Genomic DNA, 22,234 nt, shown 5'->3' on the forward strand with positions numbered 1-22,234 from the left:
ATTGCCATCATCATTACCAATTATTCATCACCAATCACTTCTTATCATGCACCATCATCATCATCACTATAGACAGCACAAATCACACTGCCATCATCATCATCACCATCATAACAGTTATTGTCACCGTCTTCACTATGATCATGATCATCACACCTCCATCACTGTTGCTGTGGTAACCATCATCATCACCACTGCCATCACTATCAACATTCCACCCCTCATCTCAATTATTACCTTGGTCATCAACATTTCACCATGAGAGAGGAAAGGACAGTACAAGGATGCAGCTGGGAGAGGAGGGTTTATGTCTCGTGGATCGAGTAAAGGGAATCACTCAAGCAAGAAAAAGAGATTCTAGGGAGCCAGGGCAAAAACAAACAAACAAACAAAAACTGAAGCCAGTGTTCTCGTTGCCTGATGGCCAGAGACACGCCTGTCAGCTCCTTCCTAGTATGGGAGTCTTGGTGTTCTAATGAGGTGACAGTCACCTGATGAATATTGTGCCCTCACTTGTGGCAGCAGCCCCCTCCAGTACCGCACCACAGGGTTCCTTAAGGACAGGGATTGTGTCTTACTCATCATTGCCTCTCCAGTGTCCAGCCAAGTTCCTGACGCCCGGTGATGATGCAGTATGTATGGGCGAGAGAGGGAGTGATTGATGAATGAGCCATTAAAAGGCCACCTTGAGGAGAATGGGGCTAAGAGGTGGCTAGGATCCAAGCAGAGTGTCACAGCCGTCAGAGGGAGCACTGAGCCATGTAGGGAGAGAGGTCCATGCAAGCCAAGATGTGGCGGTTTTTGTCTTTCTGTCTAAGGCTTCATAAAAGGGAGCTAGCACATTCGCTGCTACTTGTCTATGTGAGACTCTGTAAGTCAATTTACTATTTCCTACCACCCCCGGCCCCCACAACCTTCTGTCACTATTGCTCTCATTTTGTGAATGGGGTCCATGAAGCCCAGAGAGGTTAGGCAACTTGACCAGCAGGAAGGGAGCTAGGGAAAGATAGAAATCCATCCCGAGGAGCTTTAACACCCGCCCAAGCTCGCTGGACTTAAGAACCCTTCTGTGCCTGCTTAGCACCCGGAGCCATGAGCAGGGAAGGAGGGCGGATCATGATTAACGTCCCGCTTCCCGTGTCCCCCTTTGTAATTTAATTTTATGGTTTCAGGAGCTGTGTCGCAGGTTGTGGGAGCCTGCAGAGATGGGCCACCAGTGGTTTGGTTTAATCCCCTTTTTAATATCTTTGTTGCAACGTTCTTTCCAATTCAGCTCCCAAGTCACATTAAAAAAAATACCTCTTCCTTGGGGTAAGCCTTCCCTTATTAAACAGATTCAAATGAAAAGTTTTAAAGATAATTTGAACAATAAGAATCACTCGGTAGCTCCCAGGCGAAGCTCCTTTATTGCTGTATTTATTCCCAGTATTTCCTGTCTCATTCCCCAGCTCAGTGAGTCCTTCACTGCTCACACCCAGTTCCTCCAGGCCTTGGCCCTACTCAACACTGGCTCCCATCAGGGAGACTCAGAGAAGAGGTGTGGTATGAAGGGGTGTGTCTCACCTCCAGTTGCCAATGACTGGTTGTCTCAGGACCGCTGTACAGAATCCAGAGGGAGAGTCGCACATCCAGTGTGTCTCTAAGGATGACATACAGGAAAACCAGAAGGGGAACTGGGCAAGGAGGACCCATTCAAAGTGTTCTGATTTGCCAACTCCACACCCCGATGCTCAGGAACCCACGATACAAACAAGCACTCCATCTCTCTTAGATACGCGGCTGGCTTACTCTAGGGGTCAAAGGTGAGAAATCCCAGGCTGAAGGTCAAGTAGGAATTGTTTCAGAGAAAAGGATGCCGGGCAGGAAGGAGATCCACTCGTTATCAAGCGCTTCATGAATTGCTGGGACATTTAAGGAAATGGGATTCCACTGTGCGTGAAGACCTTTGCTAAGAAGTGTGATAAACAGGCTTGGAGCTGTTGAGAGCAGAGCTTTTTGACAGTGTGGCTACCTTTGACCCGGGATGGTTTCACCATCCTGCCCCCACTTAGCGGCTGAAGAAATGAGGTCTGAAGAATTTTACACCTTGGTCAGCACTGGTGGCGTGGGGCTCAGGCGATGTGTGACCCTGCCCTGTGGTCCTCCAGAGCATGCAACGGGCACCAGGTCTGACTCTCCTGCTCACCTTGCTGCCTCCCCGTCAGAGCCGCTAACATTTGCATAGTGCTCCTTACAATTTACCAAGCGCTTTCACATGCATCATCTTACTTAATCCTGCTGAGGCCCGGAGAGGAGAGGAGAGGAGGGCTGGGGGGCGGGGAGGCCAAAGATTTTCCAAGGCCCTACTTACACCCTCTACCCCCTACCAGAAAACTAATAGCAGGCAGATCAGCAGGGTTCCAGGTATCTTTGGGACATTGGGGCTGTCTCCTGAAACCCCACCTCTAAACTGAGAGACATGGTCAGGGTCTCTAGGTGACCAGAGAGGTGGACTCAACCTTCGTTTGTAAGCAAGAAGGCTCTGGTGTGTGTGTATATGTGTGAGTGTGTGTTGTTACAGTGTATTTGTGGCTTAGGAATATATTGTTCATGGTTGTGGTGTGTGTTTATGTGCATAAGTGCATGACTATAGTGTGTGTGTGTATGGTTGTGACGTGTGTGTGTGTGTGTGTCTGGGTTATATGTGTATGGTTTTCACTATGGTATGTATACATACATGGTTGGGAGTGTGTACATGTCTCTAAGGTATACATCTTTGAGCATGAGTGTGTGTATCTCTGTGTGTGTGTGTGTGTGTGTGTGTGTGTGTAACTGATATGTGGGCAGGCATAGCTGTAGGATGTATGAGGAGAGGACACTCAGTAGCTGGGTGAGTACTAGACCCCAGCAGAGGGAAGATAGAGGAAGACAGGCAGGTTTGATGAGCTCGCTGCCCCCCCTCCCTCCACACTGGTCCCAGGCCACCCCTAGTGATGTGATATATGTGTCATTGGAATAGAATGTTGGCTCCGAACCTATGTAAGTTTAAAGACCAGAAACACTAGCATCCCTGACCCTAGCCAGAATGGGTCTCCCTTGGGGAAAATTTAGGTTGGGTGAAAGAGCCTCTGTCTCCCCAGGGAAGACTCTCCTTGTCTGGAGATGTTGGGTACAGTAGTCTAGTTGGCACCTATGGTCTTTTAGAACTTGCTAGATTTTAAGATTTTCATTAAAAAATCAGATGTTATACTGACGGGTTCTCACTTATATGTGACTTGTGTGGGTGGGTGGTGGTGGGTGTTTTTTCTTGTATCTTTCAGTACCCACACTTTGTTGTGAATATTTAATATTTTAACTGTGATATGCCATGTGGAGTTTTTTGTATTTTGGCTCTTGTCTGTTTGGTGTTGTGTGTTCCTTGTATGTGAGAATGTTTTTCGCTATGGACCTGTTGATGATCTGGTCTAGGTCACTGACCAACAGCACTTTTCTTTATCATCTATGCCTATTTAGAAGATTTTAGTCTTTTCAGGCTGTCCCACAGTTCCTAAATACATTTTTTCCATTTCATCTTCCTCCTTCTCCTCCTCCTCCTCTTCTTCCTCTTCCTCCTCCTCTTCTTCCTTTTTCCTCCTCCTTCTTCCTCCTCCCCTTCTCCTTCTCCTCTCTCCTCCTCCTCCCAGCTCTCCTCTTCCTCCTCCTCTTGTGTGGTCTAATTCCTCTACTTTAACTTCAAGCCTGATATTCTATCTTCTCTTGACTTGCTCTATTCTACTTGTAAGGAGTGAAGGGCTGGGATTCCCTGTGTAGTTTGAGTGAGCCAGAGACATGGACACAGCCCCTAGAGCCTTGGCTTGAGTTCATGGTTGAACAATGATGACGTTTAAAGAGGCAGGGAAGAAGTGGGGTCTAGAGTCAATTGAACTCTATTGACTCTAGGATGATGAAGATGAAATGGGGAAAAAATGTATTCAGGAACTGTGGGACAGCCTGAAAAGACCAAAATTTTCTAAATAGGCATAGATGATGAAGAAGAGAGCTGTTGGTCGGTGACCTAGACCAAATCTTCAACAGGTCCATAGAGAAAAGCATGACAATTTATTAGTCATTTGAATCACCTTAAATTTAGAGAATGGCGACAAGCCACTTGCTGACTTATATTAGAGAATTATATCTCAATCCATCTACCATATCACTAAAATTCCTCAGTCTCAGAACAGGGACTTTGGGTTTCCTGCCGACTCCATTGATCTGACTATTCATTCTTTTTTTTTTTTTTTTTTTGTCTTCATTTCTTCAACAAATGCTTTCCATGGCTATCGGCAGGCCATGGCCCTGAGTTTTTTAAAAATTTGGCTGTGAAATTTTTCAATTCCATCTTCATTTCAGCTTGTGTTTTCTTCAATATTTCTCTACTGGATTCGGTTCTCCCATCTCGAATCCTCCTTAACATTTCTCTCTGCCATAGGCTTGTGTTTTCTTGCATCTCACCCAGCCGTTTACTGCTTGCTATTCTCATGAAGCTCATTTGAGCTGGTTTGCTTTGTCTTCTTTAAATTCCTTGGATTCTTTGATGAAGTCTACAGATTGCTCTTTTAAGTTCTGTGTCCTTCTCATTGGAGAACACTTTTGTAGGACTAGTGGTCTGCATGGGATACGCTGTCTTGGCCTTTCATATTGTTTTTGTTTGTGATGAGACCTGAGTGTCTGGATTTCTTCATTTCATTGGTTGTGTGTCTGTGAGTGTAAGGCTAGACCCGAGGGCTGGAGATAGTATGGTCAGGCAAGGTTCTCAGGACATACCAGGTTTGTCTGGGTCACACATGAACATCTCAGTCTGTAGGCTGGATATGGTATGGAAAGGTTAGGGCAGACTTACCAGGCTAGGATGGTACACAGGATATGTGACTAGGACCAAGCCTGGAGGTTGGGAACAGTCCACTCGGTTACTCGCCAGACTGAGCCTGGACATATATGTACAACCCAAGATAGGTCTGGAGACTGAGGAAGGTGCCAGCAGACTAGAGTCAGATGGAATTACCTGGCCAGACTGCACAGGATAGGTGGGTCTGGTAATTGGATCTCAATTAGCTTATCAAAGTCAGCTGACCACCCAAAGCTCAGTGATTTGTGACTACAACCACATACCTAGCTCCCATTTCCCTGGCTAAGTCATGTAGGCTGAACTCTGCTGGGACTGACAAGGACTGGGCTTGACCGAATTGAGCTGGTTCCGTGACTGGTACATGTGCCTTCCTCAGGGCCCGACAAACTGTGTGCTGAGACTTCTTGGAGGTCTCCTCCATTGAATGTGTCACCCTGCAGCAGGTTAGTCTGGACTCATCTGAAGTAGCATGGGGTGGGGTTACCAGTCTCAAAAGAGTCAACGGGTTAATACCCAACTCCAAGCACATTTTAAGTGTCTGCTTCTTACTGCATCCTGAAGAGAAGCAGCTATCAAAGGGTTCAATCAAAGCATGGCGAGGTAGAGATGCCTCACTGGGTGATCGCACTACCCCACTGAGGCTGTGATGGAGAGCGCTGAGAGAGGCGTCACATACTAAATGCTAGCACTTACTGTCAATTTTCATAAATGGGACTTGTGGCTTTGATATGAGGCCATTTGTAAAAGATCTGGCCTCTGCTAAACCCTGAGCAGTTTGGTCTAGTTTCTGTATCCCTCTGGAAACGTACCCCTTAACAATTCTACCATGCTGTTCCCTACCAGGTAGACACGGAAGCCTTGAGGTCAGAGGTCAGTCTGCAGATGGACCACAGTTCAAGCCGGAGTCTTGTGTGTGACTCCACAGCCTTCTACTTGCTTCTCTTTCTAGGCAGCCATGTGGCCAGGGCACCTGGCCTGGGTGATGTTTGCCATCAGTCTAAGATGCCATGGCTGAAAGACAGTATTTGTCTTGCTGTCCTCCTTTGGCACTTACAACTTCCTGCTTGCATTTTTCTGTTGTTTGGCTTAGCCAAGTAGCAGTTTTCATCTTTGCTCTGTGGTATCATGTACACAGAGCCGCTGCTGGAGGAGCTAAGAACATGCTTGCTTAGTCATTATGCTGGGAAGGGGTGCCAGCCAGTCCCTGGCCCTTACTCTCACACAATTCTGTACTTTGCAAATGCAGAAACAGCACAGATCTTGAGCCACAGGCACACAAACATCATTTTCACGGGTTGCGGAGGCAGGGGGGCAAGCACGGACCGTGGGTCCCAGAACCTTGGCATGTGTTCTGTCTTGATTCCTTTATCTGAAGCCCAGGAATTAGCCCTGGAATGAGTCACTACATAGAGTCTAGTAGATTTCATGGTGTTTATCAACCTAAAAGGAAAGACCAAACACCACGGGAGGGGAGCTGGGGTTCCCAAAGCTTAGAGGGAGGGCTTAGGGGCTGGTGAGATGGCTCAGTGGATAAAGTGCTCTCTGCAAGCACGAGAACCTGCGTTCAAATTCCTGGCACTGGAATAAATGCTGGCAATGCCCATCTGTAATCCCAGTGCTTGGGAATGGGGCGGTGACAAGCTGATTCCCCAAGCTCATTGGCCAGTCAGCCTAGCTGAATTGATGAGCTCCAGGTTCAGTGAGAGACCCTGTCTCAAAAAATAAAGTGGAGAGTGATCAAGAAAACTCTCCAACATAGACCTCTGCCATTGATGATGTGCACAGAGGTGCACATGCCTACGTGCCTGCAAGAACCAGTACCTCCACCCACTTCCTGGATTCCAGGAAATTCGTCCTTACCTTTGAACTTAGTCAAGTTAGGTGCTGCTTAGGAAGTGTTGTATAAATCCCCAGGAGACTGCAGAGAGTCACTGTGAGCTCTCTGAGGGTCTGTACATCCCAGTGTGGTCATCTGATGACAGGCTCCATCCATGTCTAGCAGGAAGTTCTTGGGGTCAGATTAAGCAAGGGGGATGAGGGGGCGGGCTTCTGATCAGGCTAAGGGGATGTCAGACAGATTGCAACGAGTCAAAGAAGCTGGTACAGATTTTGGCCAGGAGAGGGGAAGAAAAGTGTACACCAGGGAGACAGAGACACGAAAATTCCTCCATTCCTTTAGCCAACAAATCCTTTCTGAGCTGGAGGCTTTGTGACAGGTGGTTTTAGGCTCCAAGGCCTCTGCGATGACCGAGATAGAGTCTCTGCCTCCCTGGAGTGCATATGCTGGGGAAGTGGGGTCTTTTAAATAAAAACCCACTATGATAGAAGGCAGACTGATGGAGACCCCCACAGAGTGTGCCTAGCAATGGAAGGAGGGAACAGCTCTTTAAAAATCATATAGGAAAGGCCACATGGGGACTATGGCATCTGAATTGACACCTGAATGTTGCAGAGGAGCTGGATAAGGGGCAATCCAGCAGGTACACAGAGCACTCATTCCACAGAAAATGCAATGGTCTTTGGTGGCGGGGAAGAGCTTGGCATTTCAAGTTATAGATAAAAGATCAACCCGGTGGAAAGAGCAGGAGATGGGCCAATTTGTGTAGTGTCCCGGGGATCATCAAGGAGTTTGGATTTTATCCTATGAGTAATGAGAATCTACAAGATGGTTTTAAGCAAGGGGATTGCTTGATCTGAGTTCTGAGAATGTCCCTGCTCTGTGGCCATGCGGTTTTCTAAAACAAACAAGAACAAGCCAATCTTATTTTCCTGGGGATAGAGGGGGCTGAGGAGGGAGGGAAGACATGGGATTAAGGGCTTCTAGGTATGTGCTGAATCTTGATCGTGGCTGGGTGTTTGACAAAGGTTCTCATGGAGGCATGGAGACTAGGATGATATGGAGTTGCTTCACTTTCCTTATGAGCTGATACCAGGTTTCCTTCAAGCTGCAAGTAGGATCTTTGTCAGTGTCCGGACGGCCCTGCCCTGGACTCGTCTCTAGTTTGACAGTTCCAACTGTAAATTGGTGGAAGACTCAGAGGGCAAGCTCACTAGATGTGTAGCAGACATGTAGCTGTCAGGGACAGCTGGTGCCATGGATGACAGACTCAAGATGCACCTTGATGACCCTCTGAGGGTTGGCATCATGGGAGGAAAGTGATAACATCTCTGATTGCATTTAGATCGGGGAACAAAGCCCAGGCAGGAGCTGGGGCACTGTGATAGAGGAAGGTCTCAGAAAGGGGGCTGGCTGGCTGAGGCTGGCTGAGAACAGGAAGTGAATCAGCTGTGTTCTCCCCACCTCAGCCTTCACCCCTAGCATGGTGCCCGAGGTCCTTGGTCTTTCATGGTTACTGTGTTCCTCTCTGTGAAGTGGGAGCGATACTGTCAGGTGTCCAGGGATGTGGAGGGCTATCAAGTGTGTGCATAAATGTTGATCCCTTGCCTCCCCTTTCTGACTTGTGGTAGATTCATTAAAAATGAGGCCTCCCGTGGTCTTGGTGGGAGATACCTGGGGAGCCCACACTGTGCACAGCCAGGCTGTGCACCTCTATTTTACACGCAGTGCCTACCCCTAGCTTTCAAACAACCCCACTGACTTTGGCAGAGTACCCAGAGGGGAATGAGCAGAATGAGCCAGGTATGACTTATTCCAGATGCCCACAGCAGTCTGGTGGTGGTGATGGGCTCTGCACAGGGGCTGGGGCAACTTTTATGGACATAGCCACGAATAAGAACACTGGCTCTCTGGCTCGCTAGACACCAGGAGTGTGCTAAGCCTTTGCCTAACTTACCTACCTCACAGCATCTCCACAGTCTAACCTTGAGAAGAGCTTACTTACTTGACAGATGGAGAAAACAAGGCATGGACAAGAGTTGGGGGGCAGCACAGGAATTCCCACCCAGCACCCACTGATCCCTTTCTATTGCCTGGCTCCCAGGCTGTGAATGATGGAGAGCCAAGTAGGGACCATGCCTGAGGTGTTTTGAAACAGGACCTCAAGGTCTTTTAAAAGGTGTTTTTTGTTTGTTTGTTTGTTTGTTTGTGGAGGGCTTAGCAGATGGCTCAGTCTTTGAAGAACTAGCTTTGCAGGACCAAGGACCTAAATTCAATTCCCAGAAGTCACATAAAAGTGGAAGATGTGGTGGTCTGTACTTATAAGACCATCCCTAGGGAGGTTGAGACGGGGATTCTGGAGGCTCACTGGTCAACCAATCTAAACTGACTTGGGAACTCCAGGCCAGTGAGAGACTCTGGGCAATGTTCCTGAGAAAGATAACCTGAAGTTGACCTCTGGCTTCAACATGTACATAAGCACACATAAATCGCCACCCCAGGCACCCGTGCACACGTACACATGCACACACACACAAACACAGAGAGAGACACTGGGGGGAAATGAAGCTGCTTTCCTGCCACCTGGCACTTTTGAAGATTCTGTAGTGACTCGTGTGTGTGAATGTGTAACCCAGAAACCAAATATAGATACCAGGAGACTGACTAACGTGATGGCCCCAGGTGTCTGCTTCCTGCTTTTCTCATGATTGACAGCGTACGGAGGATCTTATCTGTTGTACCCTCTCCCTCCCTCAGCTGGATTAGTTTTAAAGGAAACCCCAGACATAATTGATCTATACATATTAAACATGTAGCTCTGAGAGATAAAGGCTGCTTTTGTTGTTTTAGTGTGACCACAATGCCTCACTCACAATGTTATAAGCAGCCTTGGGTAAGGCTAAGTCAGAAAAGCTGTTGGCATGCAGCTGACTTTGCAAGGCAGTGGAGTGGGGGGCAGGGGAGAGGACTGGAGGTAGGGAAAAACAAAAACGGTTCTGTCAGTGACCTGTTCCTGGGACTTGGGACTCACCTGATCCCTTGAAGGGAGGAGAAGGATCTGAAACTTAGGGCATCCGTCCTCCTTACTCTGATTGTTCCTGGGGGCACAGTGGGGAGAGTAGGGCCTATTTATAGCCCTGAGTCTAGACATGGGAGGGAGGCAAAAGGAAAGGAATATTCAAGAGGGCCAGGGAGAGGGAAAGAGGAGTATGAGGGAAAGAGAAATAGAGAGTGGGAAGCGGGCTTACCTCTGTGGACTGTTAAGGGCAGGCTCTACCCAACTCTGAGTGAACTGTACACCTGCCCGTTTACGTGCAGATCTGTGTGCACCACGAAATGTGCGCGTATGTGTGCATGCGTGTGCATGTGCGTGTGCGTGTGTGTGTGTGTGTTCAGAAGCAAACAGCACTATCAGGAAAGTAAGGGAACCCCATGCACACTGTTTTGGGTATTTCGTGTGCCTTCTTAGCGGCAGCCAGTGGACTGTCAAACAGACCATGTCTGAGTTTAGCCGCGATGAAGCTGCAGCCTCCAAGCCCCATGGCGTCCCTTTCATTTTTTTTTTCCTGTCTGCCTCTTAACCATCTTTCCTCTTTGTGTGCCCTGAGTGTCAGCTAAGCAGGTTTCCAGAATGTTCCAGGCATAGGCAACTAGATCCTCCCCTCCCTGGAACCCTTTGAGTATGCATAGCTGATGCTTCTAAGCTGGGGCATTGTGGTTCCCCTGGGAATGCAGTGGAGGGAGGGGGTCCCTCACCAGGGTTGCTGGGGGGTCGTGGAGATGGCAGGCTCACCACCTTCTCCCTCACTGGAGAAGAACCAATAACCAGGAGCTGGGAGTTCATTGGCCCATCAAGGGCCATCAGATTGTTAGTCTTGACCCAGGATGGAGATGAGGGACAGGGACACTGGGAGAGCCTTGTGAACTGGTTCAGAGTCTGGGCAAGTGGTACTGTCACCCACAACTAAAACAAAAACAGGAGGCCATGTGGGCAAGGGTCTATGCAGATATCCAGATGGTCGCCCTGTGGAATCTAGGATTTGGGGTCTGGTCAGACTGTGAGCCTGAGCCACACAGACACACTAGTGGACAGGTGTCTGACCCTTGTGGTAGAGTGTCTGCACTGTTCAACCCCCCCCCCCCCCCTTGGTGATATTCCTGGGCATCACACAAGGGTATCAGAGTAGAGGACCCAAGATGCTGAACAACTTGCTCAGGGTCGCAGAGATGAGAAGTGATAGAGCCAGATGAGCGCCCTGCTGGACACTTGGCCGACCTGCAATAGGGAGGTTGTGCTGTGTTCCTGGGGACTCCTTCAGGCTCCACATCTCATTCTGTGAAGTGATTACTCACAGCCAGCCCCTTTGCTGCTGGGCAAATTTCCCCAGTGAGCTCCCTCTCTGTTGTTTGTTCCTGAGAAAGGACAGATGTTCACAGCACAATGACCTAGTGGGTGATGTTGAGCCCTATCGGGGTTGGCTTTGTGAACACCTGGCCCATTTTCCTTCTGGAGAAAGCAACAGGTTGTGAGTCCACCTTCTTTCCCTGAGCCCCACCCCACCCCCACCCCACTGCTTGTAGAGTCGTCCACTGGTGACTACTGTGTCTCTGATCCTTTTGCAGAGCTTTGGAACTGGGCGGTGGCAAGGATGAGATCTCCCTGTTGGTGGAGCAAGAGTTCTTGAGCCTCACTAAAGAACATCTCATCTTGGTCCAAGAGGGCTCTGGGGAGCTGGCAACACCTATTGTTACTCCCCAGGGGACCAGGGAGCTGGCTCCCTGCTTTCTTGTGCCTCCTCTTGGGGCAGACAGCGCCGCCGAGTATGTAGGATCCTCCGTAATGGCTGATGACGAGATTCGGGAGCAGAAGCTGTCCATGCCCATCATTGGTAGCAGGCAGGACTCGGATTCTGCCATGTCTACAGTCACCGGCATCCTGCGCTCAGCCAAGGTCAAGAGTGTCAAGGGGACTAAGGACAAAGGCCATAGCCTGGGTGCCTCTAATTCAGAGATCAGCAAGCTCCTGTCTCAGTTCCCACTGAAGTCGACTGAAATGTCCAAGGCCCCAGACAACAAGATGGTGCTGGAAGAAACCAAGGTCATTAAGGACTTCCTGCAGAATAGCATGTTCAATGGCTCCGGACCCCGGGAGCCCATGGGGTTGGGCCCGTTCCTGCTGCTGCCACCCCCACCTCCTCCTGCACTCCCTGACAAGCTCCCTGAGTCCTCTCCTCCCAAGAGGCAGCTCCCAGTGTTTGCCAAGATCTGCTCCAAGACTGAGGCTGACGCCGCTCTTGAGGGCCACCACTGGATTGGTGAGTGGGGTTGAGAACAGGAAAGTGAGGGGGTTTTCAAGGGAGAGAGTCTTGATCAGGAAGCTGAATCGAGGCCATGGTGCGTCTTTGTGCTAAGCAAAACAATGCAGGCTCTCTGGTTGTGCGTTTCTAAGTGGTGTATGAATGTGTACATGGTTCATGTGTGGATAGATACACCCATGTATATGTCTGGAGGCCAGATACAATGTCAGGTGACTTCCTCTGTGGCTCTCCATCTTCTTCATATGTGTGTATATGTGTGTGTATACACATACACACACACACACACACACACACACACACACACACACACACACACGTATACACATACACATGCATTACAGATGGCTGTGAGCTGCCGTGTGGTTGACTCAGGGTCTCTAAAAGAGCAGCCCTTAACAGCTGAGCTATCTCTTTAGCCCCGCCCTCATCCTATTTCTTGAGATAGGGTCTTCTACTCACTAAACATGCAGCCCACCAATTCAGCCAGAGTGACTGGCTCGTGAACTCTGGCAGTGCTGACCCTGCCTCCCCAACACCAGGAACACACACACACATGCTGCCACACCCAGCTTTGTATATAGGTGTGGGAAATTCAAACCCACGTCCTCAGGCTGGTGGGATAAGCATCTCACTAAGTGAGCATTTCCAGGCCCTGCAAGACACACCATTTCTGATTTTATTAGGTACCCAGAGCATACTGGAGGATTTATTTACCTTATCAGAAAAGATCCCAGCCTTGAGTCTAGGATGGGAGAGAGAATTGATTGGCAGATAGGGGTCACTTATCTTTTTTGTTTTATGGAGGCACCCACCCTGGTCATCAGGACTAGCCTACCCTCTGTAGGGCATAAGTTATCCAACTAGGCACAGATCAAACTGTTGGTCCTGGGATTTGTTCTCTGGAACTCTAGAGGCTTAGATAAGTATATTTTTAGCACTTGACTAGGAACTCTGGTCATCCTAGGAAACTCATCCCCCTCCTGGTGCTCCCTGCCCATCTCTGGGACTCTGCATTGTATATGTTCAGACTGGATTGCAGAGCCATTTGCCCACAGTTGCCAATCACTAGAAGAATAGATTATACTCACGCCAACCAAGAGAAAGGTCACCCCCAGGCTGAAGTGTGATGCTTAACTGACAGTGCCTGTCTAGGGAGGGCTCACATCACTGAGAAACAAGAACAAGGTCACCTTTGTAGGCATTCTATATTCTGGAGCAGTGGAGGGACCTCAGAAAATCAGAGCTGAGGTGACAAGCTGGACATAGTGCCCAGCAAACCTGGAGGAGTCACAAGGTATTGGGACGATGGCAGTGGGTGGAAGAGGCTTGAGCCCTCCCCCAGAGGGAGGGAAACACTCAGCCTCTCTTTCTAGAGGGGACCCTTCATATTCCTTGATGAAGGGGCTCCAGACCAGGGGTGTCTTCTCCATTTCCCCTCCCCACAGTCAGAGAGTGCCTTTGTGTACAAACCCGAGGGCAAGGTATGCCAGGAGAATCTTGGTACAGGGTGAGCAGCACACTCATTAGAGAAATCTCAGGGGTGCTGAGGGTGCCCCTCTCTCTCTCTCTCTCTCTCTCTCTCTCTCTCTCTCTCTCTCTCTCTCTCTCTCTGTGTGTGTGTGTGTATGTGTGTGTGTGTGTGTATTGGTAAGTGTGTTTGTCATGAGTGTGTCTGTATAGTTATGAGGCAGAGGAAAGGGAGGGAGAGAGACAGACAGACAGACAGACACAGACAGTCACAGACACAGACACAGACACACACACAGACACACACACAGACACACACACAGACACACACACAGACAGAAAGATAGACAGAAGGAGAGGGGAAGGGATAGAGAGTTTCCAAATGCCATAGGGGTCCTGCAGATGTTGAAGAGACTGACTGTAGCTGTGTGAGTGGCTGCAGATATGCTGGTCCCTGGGGAAAAGGACTATTATTAGTGGGTATATTATTTCAGCAGTCTAGCTGGGGGCTAAACTCAGCAACCAGAGGAACTGCTGGAAGAGACTCTGGGGACATGTTCTGCTAAAAATGTCACAGTCTCCTAAATTGGCCCTGGCTGGAGCAGTGCTTCCCTTTTCTGGGAAAGGTAGGGTCCAGGCCCATGCAGAGGCCCTGGCGGCTGCTGGGCTAGGTTGTAGAGGGATTCATGATGTGGTGGGAGCACACCCACTACTATCTGTAACACTGAAGCACAGGTCCTTGGATCCGGCTGTTTCCAGAGTTTCCCAGGTGTCTTCGGTGTGTCCAAAGCAGCTCATAGCCATCCACCTGTAGGTGGGCTTCTCAGCCAAGCTCTGTTGAGGTGTTCAGAGACAGCCACTCCGAGGAAGGAGTGAGGGGCAGAGACCAAAGTCTAATTTCTGCCTCTGACAGAGATAAATGCCTTAATAGCAATTATGTAATACTTGTGAGTACACACATATATATATATAATATTACATCTAATATAATTTATGTGTACACACATTTATAAAGCTGTCTCTATTTCTTAGTACTTATCCCAAAGATGCTCAAAGCCTTATACATAGTAGCATACAAACTACTCACTCTCTCCTACACACTGTAACTAATCTATAGATTACCGCTGGTGCCTAATCCAATGTAAATGCTGTGTAAATAGTGGTTACACGGTATTGGTTTGGGAATAATGACATGAAGTTCTGTATGCATTCAGCGAGGATACAATTCTATCTTGAATGTCTTGCATCCACTGGTCTACACACACACAGATGCTCCATTTTTGAAGAAAGTGTTACAACACTGAAGGGAAATGTGGGTGAGATCTCTGCTGGCATGTCAGGTGTCAGAGTGTCCTTCTGTGAGGGATGAATGCTCAGTGTATTCAGAATAAGACCTGAGCCTGGCAGCCACTGAGTCCTTCCATTGAGTGACTCCAGTCACTTCGGATGAATCACCCCGTCCCTTTGATGTTTCCTGCTGTTTGTTTGTGGTTGCCTAGGTCAGTGACATTTCTTGGTAGCCCCCAATGAGAGTCTTGCTAAACCTTCCTTCCTTCTGGATTGAAGGACCCTCTCAGACAGTTGAGATCCCAGCCAGTATCTTCTTCCATTTTGTCTCTTTGTCACCTCACAGTGACCATCTGCCTTTTCCTGGAGCTATTTCTGGGCACACCTTTCTCTTCCTTGTGTGAGCTCCTGCAGGGCAGTCTGGCTCTGACTCATGGCTGTGTCTCCAGAGCTCTGGGCAAAGCCTGGCACTGGTGAGAGAGCTGAATGGCCTGTGAGAGTCACAGCAGAGGTGACATTTCTGATGAGGGATTCAACTCAGCATCATGGCTCAGACTATATGTTCTATAGGGATCTGTGTCTCCTTAGCTAAGCCATGTGCAACCTCACCCAAGGTACCCTCATATCCTTAGCTAGGGCACCATGGATGGAAGGAAAGAAGGGAGACAGAGAGAGAGAGAGAGAGAGAGAGAGAGAGAGAGAGAGAGAGAGAGAGAGAGAGAGGAGAGAGAGAGGAGAGGCAGTGGAAGAGGGAAGAAAAGAAATGAGGGGGAGGGGAAGAATGAAAAAGGAATGGCCAGGCATGGTGGTGCACGCCTTTAATCTCATCTCTCAGAAGGCAGAGACAAGCATACCTTTGTGATATTGAGGTCAGCCTGGTCTACACAATGAGTTTGAGGCCAACCAGGGATACACAGTGAGGCCCTGTCTAAGGGAAAAAGACAAAGATAAAGAGATGGGTAAATGGGTAGATGTATGGATAGTAGATGGATAATTAAATGGATAAATGATGAATGGATGGATGGATTGATGGACAAATATATAGGTAGATGAATAGATAGATGAATAAATAGACAAGTGGCTGCCTGGATAAACCACTGAATAGATGGATGGACAGATGAGTGACTTACCACCAGATGGGTGGCTAAGGATGAATGGATGGGTTGGTAGGAGGCTGAGTTGATCAGTGGATGGATAGATGAGTAGACAGGTGGATGGAGAGATGGATGTATAACATAAGAATATCAGAATGGGCAGCAATCAGAGCAGACTTCAGCACAAACCTGGGGAGGTACCTGACCGAGACATAGTCCCTAGTGTGGCCTGGACCTGGGTGTGAGCTATAGGCTCCAAGAAAGGAAATCTACAAGAAGTTCTTACTTCCCAGACGCATTGACTCAGTTTCTCTCCTTCTGCAGAACGAAGCCCTGGCACAAAAGAGCTGACCAAAAGTCGAGAGAGCCTCTTTCTCAACCAGTGGCCCCAGAACCGGAAGGACACCTGTGGTGAGGAGGGTCACAGTGACCCAGTGGGCACCATCTCCATGACTCTGCCAACCAAGAAGCCTGTGTGGCCAGCAGAGAAGAACCTGCTCTATGAGTTCTTTGGGGCCACCAAGAACCCCAGTGGGCAGCTGAGGCTTCGAACCAAAGTGGATATGGACGGGCTGGATCTGAAATGTAAGTGGACCTTACCTGGAAACCCTGGTAGGACCAGGTCGGGGCATCTCATCCTGTCCATAGGCGAGCTACTGCTTTTCCCTTGGGTGTCAGGATTTTTAAGTCCATAAAATGGAGGAAATTATTTTCTCCCAGCAGCCCCTAAGGGAATCCAACTGCTAGAGGAATGTAATTGGTTTTCAGAGATCCCACAGGCGCAAACAACTGAGGTGGTATATGGCTCCAACTGGGGCTGTATTACAGCGTCTCAGTTCACCCAGGCCGCAGATGAACCCATGCTTTGTATTATTTCCACATTGAGATCATTCAAGACCTGGCCTGGCTTCGTCTCCTTTGCCTTCCCACAACTGGATGAGGCATAAAGTCAAAACCCCATTTCCAAACATAAAGAAATTAACAAAAATGGGATGCTGTGGAGAGAGGGAGGGCGTTATTTCTGATTCCGTAGCTCATGAATGTCTCTGTAGAGGAAAAGAATCCAGTGTTTGTGAACAATAACAACTCAGCTCAATCTCATGTTGTTAAACTCAGTCTTAAGTGAGCCCACACTGAAGTATTTCATGTTTTTAAATACCCAGCTTTAAGAGCTACAGAGATGGCTCAATGGTGTTTATGTACTTCCAGAAGGCTGGAGATTGGTCCCCAGCACCCACGTTGTGTGACTCAGATGCACCTGTAACTCCAGTTCCAAGAGTCGGAAAACTACCCCTTTTACACACACACACACACACACACACACACACACATACGTGCACGACACATCACACACTTGCATGCATGCACGCACATGCACATTCACATAAAGAAAATTAACATTAATCGTTAAAATATTTAGAAAACCATTCTCATACAGCGACAACAGCCTGCACAAAGTTTCTACTATGGCTGCATATCCATCCCTGGTCAGGTGGATTTAATCATTAGAGGGAGACCTTTTGCAACAGCTTTGCCCTTGTTTGTAGAAAGCTGGAATTCCATTTTGCAAGTAGGTAAAATACAGCCTCAGCAATGTGGCTTACTGCATACCTTGCTCGCCAGCCTCATTTACCAGCTAGTGATGGCGAGAGAAGCCACTTCTTCTAAATGAGCAATTGCTACACTAATGATGTTTTCCTGAACTTAGAAATCTCCCTGACTTGAAAGGATCCCTCTTGGAGCTTAAGGGACCTGACCCCTGAGAATCTGTATTCCCTGGTCGTTATAGTAATGAAGGTGCAGCCTCTGCCTGCTGCAGGCACTGAGATGTTCTTCCTCTGCTGTGACTTACAGTTAACTCCCCTACAACGGTGCCTGAAAAGAACAACATTAAATATGCTGGCAATGTCTTTGCCCCACGCTTCACCACAACCTTGACCTCGGCCACCCTGAACCAGCCTCTCTGGCTCAATCTGAACTGTCCACCTCCACCGGTGTTTTCCAGCCACTCTACCTTCCCGCAGTATCAGGTAAGCAAGTGGCTCTGGCTCTTCCTGGGAGCCTGCTGCCCCGAGAACCTTGGGACTCCCCTTGAACACCATCTCTAACCATAGGTCATATGAGGATGAGAGTAGACACTGTCAACCTGTGGGTCTCTGCCACTATTTTCACTGTGATCACACGGACTCACCACAAGGCACACACACACACACACACACATAGTGCATGTACATGCAGGCACACCCGTGTGTTTATGTACTCACACACATGCATACCATGCATGCACATAGGGATCTTGGGATCCTAGCTGAAATGGAATTAGAAGTCCCACACAAAGAGATAGTGAAGACTCTGTAGCAAGGTTTGAAATTTTACTCACGGAGCTTATTTATGCAGGGAAAATGTAGTTTCTTCATTTTGTCCATTTAACTTAATATCCCTTAAGAGCCATGGCCCACTTGGTAGAAGGAAGAAAGAATCAAATAAATGTCCATTCTAGTTTAAACCTTTGTCCGATCCAATAACTTAACAGTCTCCTTAGGTAGTGCTCTGTGTTTTCAGGAGATGTGCTCAAAATCAGAGATGTCCCCATCTTCTGTTCCTACTGCTGGCTCTTTCTCCATCAATGTCATGTAGATCCTCCAGGAAGTACAGGGTCTCAGAGCTGTGCATTGGCCATTTGCTGGTCTGGCCCAGCTTAGCCAGGCCTGGAAAAGGGGAAAGTGGAGAAGAAATTAGTGTCACACTCAAAGGACCTGTCTCTGTTGTGTTGTCAACTTTTCCAGAAAAATGATCCCCTGCTTCCCACTCTCCACGGGTACAGAATGCCTTACGATTCACAGTGAGGTGGAGATCGTCCAGGGCAAATCACAAGGCATCATCCTCACATTAGTAATAATATTTTCACACAGTTTTGAGAGGAGCATCCCCGTCGTTAATTCACGCTTCCTTCACCGGTGTTCTTGCAATTTGTGACTTCTCTAATCCCCCTTCATTCATCCACCTCCTCATTGGCTGACTCGTTATTTTATTTATTTATTTATTCATTTTCTTAAGTAATTTTAAAGACCTCTGCTCTGTGCTGACTGTAGCCTCTGCACTGTGCTGGGGGAGGGCACTCAAAGGTGAGGAAAAGGCTTGAGGTCTAATGTAAGTTCAGGAGTAAGACCAACAGAATACACTAAGACCCCAGGCCTGGAAACAACCACGTGCTTTTCCGTGGTTAGAAGTCACTGCCATGCTTTGCTAACTTGGCTTTTTTTGAGTTAGTAAGGTTTGGATATGTTTTCTGAGTATAGACTATCCTATGTCTTCAGAGAAACTGGCGTTCAAATCGTAGGGCTGACTACAGAAGGAGGGAAACTGAGTCAGCACCTCTGGATGGCAAATTTCTAGAAGTAGAGAATACTTTCTTATAGGCCAAATGATAGATTTTCTGTAACTCGCACTGGGTATTCAGCTCAGCCTGTTGTCTCAGACAGGTTATACCCACACACTTATTTTGAAACATTCTCTGACTATTGTTCATCCTGACCTTTGTGCTGTATGTATCTATCTCTCCATCCACTTGACTGATGGCTCATCCATATCATCTACTTATTTATCCTTATCCATCATCTATCATCCATTCATCCATCCATCCATCCATCCATCCATCCATATATCCATGCATTCATCCATCTATCCATCCATCCACCTACCCACCCATTTACCTACCGACCCATCCATCATCTATCCATCTATCCACCTATCATCCATCTCTCCATCCATGCATACATACATGGATTCATTCATCCATCCATCCATGCATCCATGCATCCATGCATCCATCCACTTCTGCAAAGAAGTGGTGCCCTGACCCACCCAGGAGGACCCACTAACTTCTGTGAATTCAGGCAGTGAATGGCTTAGTTGAAGTTGACCATGAAGGAGCTGACCCTCCCAGGTGATGACTAAAGACAGAGATTCCATCTTCTCATGGCATCTCAGAATCTCCCAGTGCTCACTATGAGACAACTGACCAGGAGGCCTGATATAGTAGAAAGAAGGCACGGAAGATTGGTGAAAGAGCTCTGCAGCATCTGCACTGCGTGGCCTTGGGCAAGTTCCTTAACTGTCCCAGTTCGTCTGTAGAAGAGCTGGGCTTATCATAATTACAGCAGCAGCAGAAACTGATTGTGTTGTAAGGATTAATTGAGCCCACATACAGGGAAGGACTCTTAAAATCCCCAGTGTGACACAGATGTTCATTTCATTAATATTCAGTTATGGCCCTCCAAGAAAAGGGGGTCAGGGAGTTCAGTAGACCTTGAGGGGGCAAAGAGAACTGGGGACTAGTCTTTCATGGTCTCTTCCACACGCGACCTAAGGAATAATGATGAGGCCCCAAATCTAATTTACTCAGAGCTCTGTGGTGGAGAGACCCAGAGATGGGAAGAGAAGATTCTCCACCTAGAATATGAGCATCTCCAGATGAAAAAGGGGAAGCTGTGTGGGGAAAGGCCACAGCCTCAAGCGAAAAGGAGTGACTGCTTATTTGTCCTCTTCACTCATGATTTTACAAAGCTGCAATTCTAACTACTGCAAACATCCCTAGACTCATGCTGTCTTTCTCATACTAATGAATGCAGCAACATCTCTTATGAGGAGGGTGCAGGACTGTATGCCAGCTGTATGCCCTCCATTGTCCCCAGTGTGGCCCACAGAATAGGTGGTGTTAGTGAAGGGCTGCCTAGTGTTTGCAGCCCTGGAAGAGGTGGCAGCTAGGCAAGTTAATGGGGTTGAAAGGAAGCATCAGTAGACAGGGGGGTTGGGAGGTGGGGTTAGCAACCTGCCTAGAAGCCTTGCAGCTCAATGAGGGCCTGGAATAAGCAAAGTCATCCCTTTGGAAGGTTCACTCCAGGGAGGAGTGGAAGGGACCTGGCTGGATCATGGTGGTGGTGAGGCTGCCCTGGTTGCCCAACTTTAAGCAATAGGGAATAAGGGGTGGTGGGGGGACTGGTGAAGAAAATGGGCAGGGTCAAGACAGGAAGGTCTCAGATGTCACTGCTTAGTAACAGAGGGCAGGCAGAGCTCTCTAATAAGATGTGAGATTCTCAGAGAGCTGGAAGTTGGAACAGGTAGGGAAGCTGGGAGGCTTCTCAAGTGACTCCACATCAGAGACCCTGGAGCCCTACTTGAGAAGCTAGAGACATCATCAAGAGCATAGTGTCCACCATTACCTTTTTGGTGATTGACACAAGCCATGCCCAGAACAGAGGCAGCACTTTGGGATGAGGAATGTTCTTGAAAGATGACCTGGGCTGAGAGGTGCTTCAGGCTCTGAGCATCATCCCAGGTGTAGTATCTAACTTTTTGGCTCCTCTGGGCCACAGTGGATGAAGAAGAATTGCCTAGAGTCACATATAAAATCTAGGGGTGTATAACTCATGACTCATGGGTTTCAAGAGCACACATGTTTATTTTACATGACACTGTGACAAGATGCTGTCATCTATGATGTTTGTGCCTTAGAATCATGCTATCAGGCTACCAAATAGTTGTAAATTAATCCATTAATAATGTTTTAAGTAAGCTTACAGTTTTATGTTAGACTGCAATTCATAGCTAGCCTGGTCCCTATGTGGTCTGCAGTGCTAGGGTTGGGTGCCCTTGTGATGTGTAGGTAATAGGTAATGACTGAGTGGCCATTTGGAGGGGTCATGAGTTGGCCCACTCTTTGTAACATTACTGCTAGGTGTGTGTGTCTTCTGTCTGTATGGACATAAGGATATCCCCAGGCCCCACCCTTAATCAGAGTTGTGAATACAATGTGCATTCTCTTGGGCTAAGCTGCAGGAGATTCTGGAGAGAGGGGCTGGTGGGGGGTGACGGACAGATCTAACATTTACAGAGTTTTCACTATGTGTCCAGGTGCTTTCTCAGCTCTTTACTTGCATTCCTTTATTTATCCCCCTGCTCACCTTCTCCATGAGCTACAGATACACACGGTCCCCTAGCAGCAGAAACACAAATGAGCACACACAGGGACACAGTTGCACATTTGTACACAGAATCCCAGAAGCTGGCTAGACCCAGGTCCCTATACATGCAGGTATACTTGAACACAGACTTATCAACACTGTGCACAGATGTGTAGGACACCTCACATGTTAGCTAAGAACGGGTTTAGGCAAAGATGGAAAAGGCTTGTGATGGCGAAGGAGACAGCTTGGTCCATAAAGTGCATGGCTTGCAAACTCAAGGACCTAGGTTTGACCAACCAAGATGCAAATGAAAAATAACTGGGTATGGTGAGGCAGGGTTGTAGTCCTAGTTCTGGGGAGGCAGAGACAGGAGGATCTTTGGAGTTTACAGACCAGCCAAC

General features: G+C 48.1%; 1 protein-coding gene across 1 annotated transcript in view; it reads left to right on the forward strand.

Annotated features, from left to right (window-relative positions):
• CUNH1orf94 (chromosome unknown C1orf94 homolog) overlaps positions 1-22,234 on the forward strand; it is a 44,083-nt gene that overhangs the window by 8,849 nt on the left and 13,000 nt on the right. The window contains exons 2-4 of the mRNA XM_021160347.2: positions 11,325-12,016; positions 16,192-16,452; positions 17,722-17,897. Of these exons, the coding sequence (XP_021016006.1) occupies positions 11,325-12,016; positions 16,192-16,452; positions 17,722-17,897 (1,129 nt within the window). The remainder of the gene's footprint in view (positions 1-11,324; positions 12,017-16,191; positions 16,453-17,721; positions 17,898-22,234) is intronic.

The sequence above is a fragment of the Mus caroli genome, unplaced genomic scaffold (genome assembly GCF_978045245.1).
Source record: "Mus caroli unplaced genomic scaffold, Mus_caroli_1 scaffold_6, whole genome shotgun sequence".
Taxonomy (NCBI): domain Eukaryota; kingdom Metazoa; phylum Chordata; class Mammalia; order Rodentia; family Muridae; genus Mus; species Mus caroli.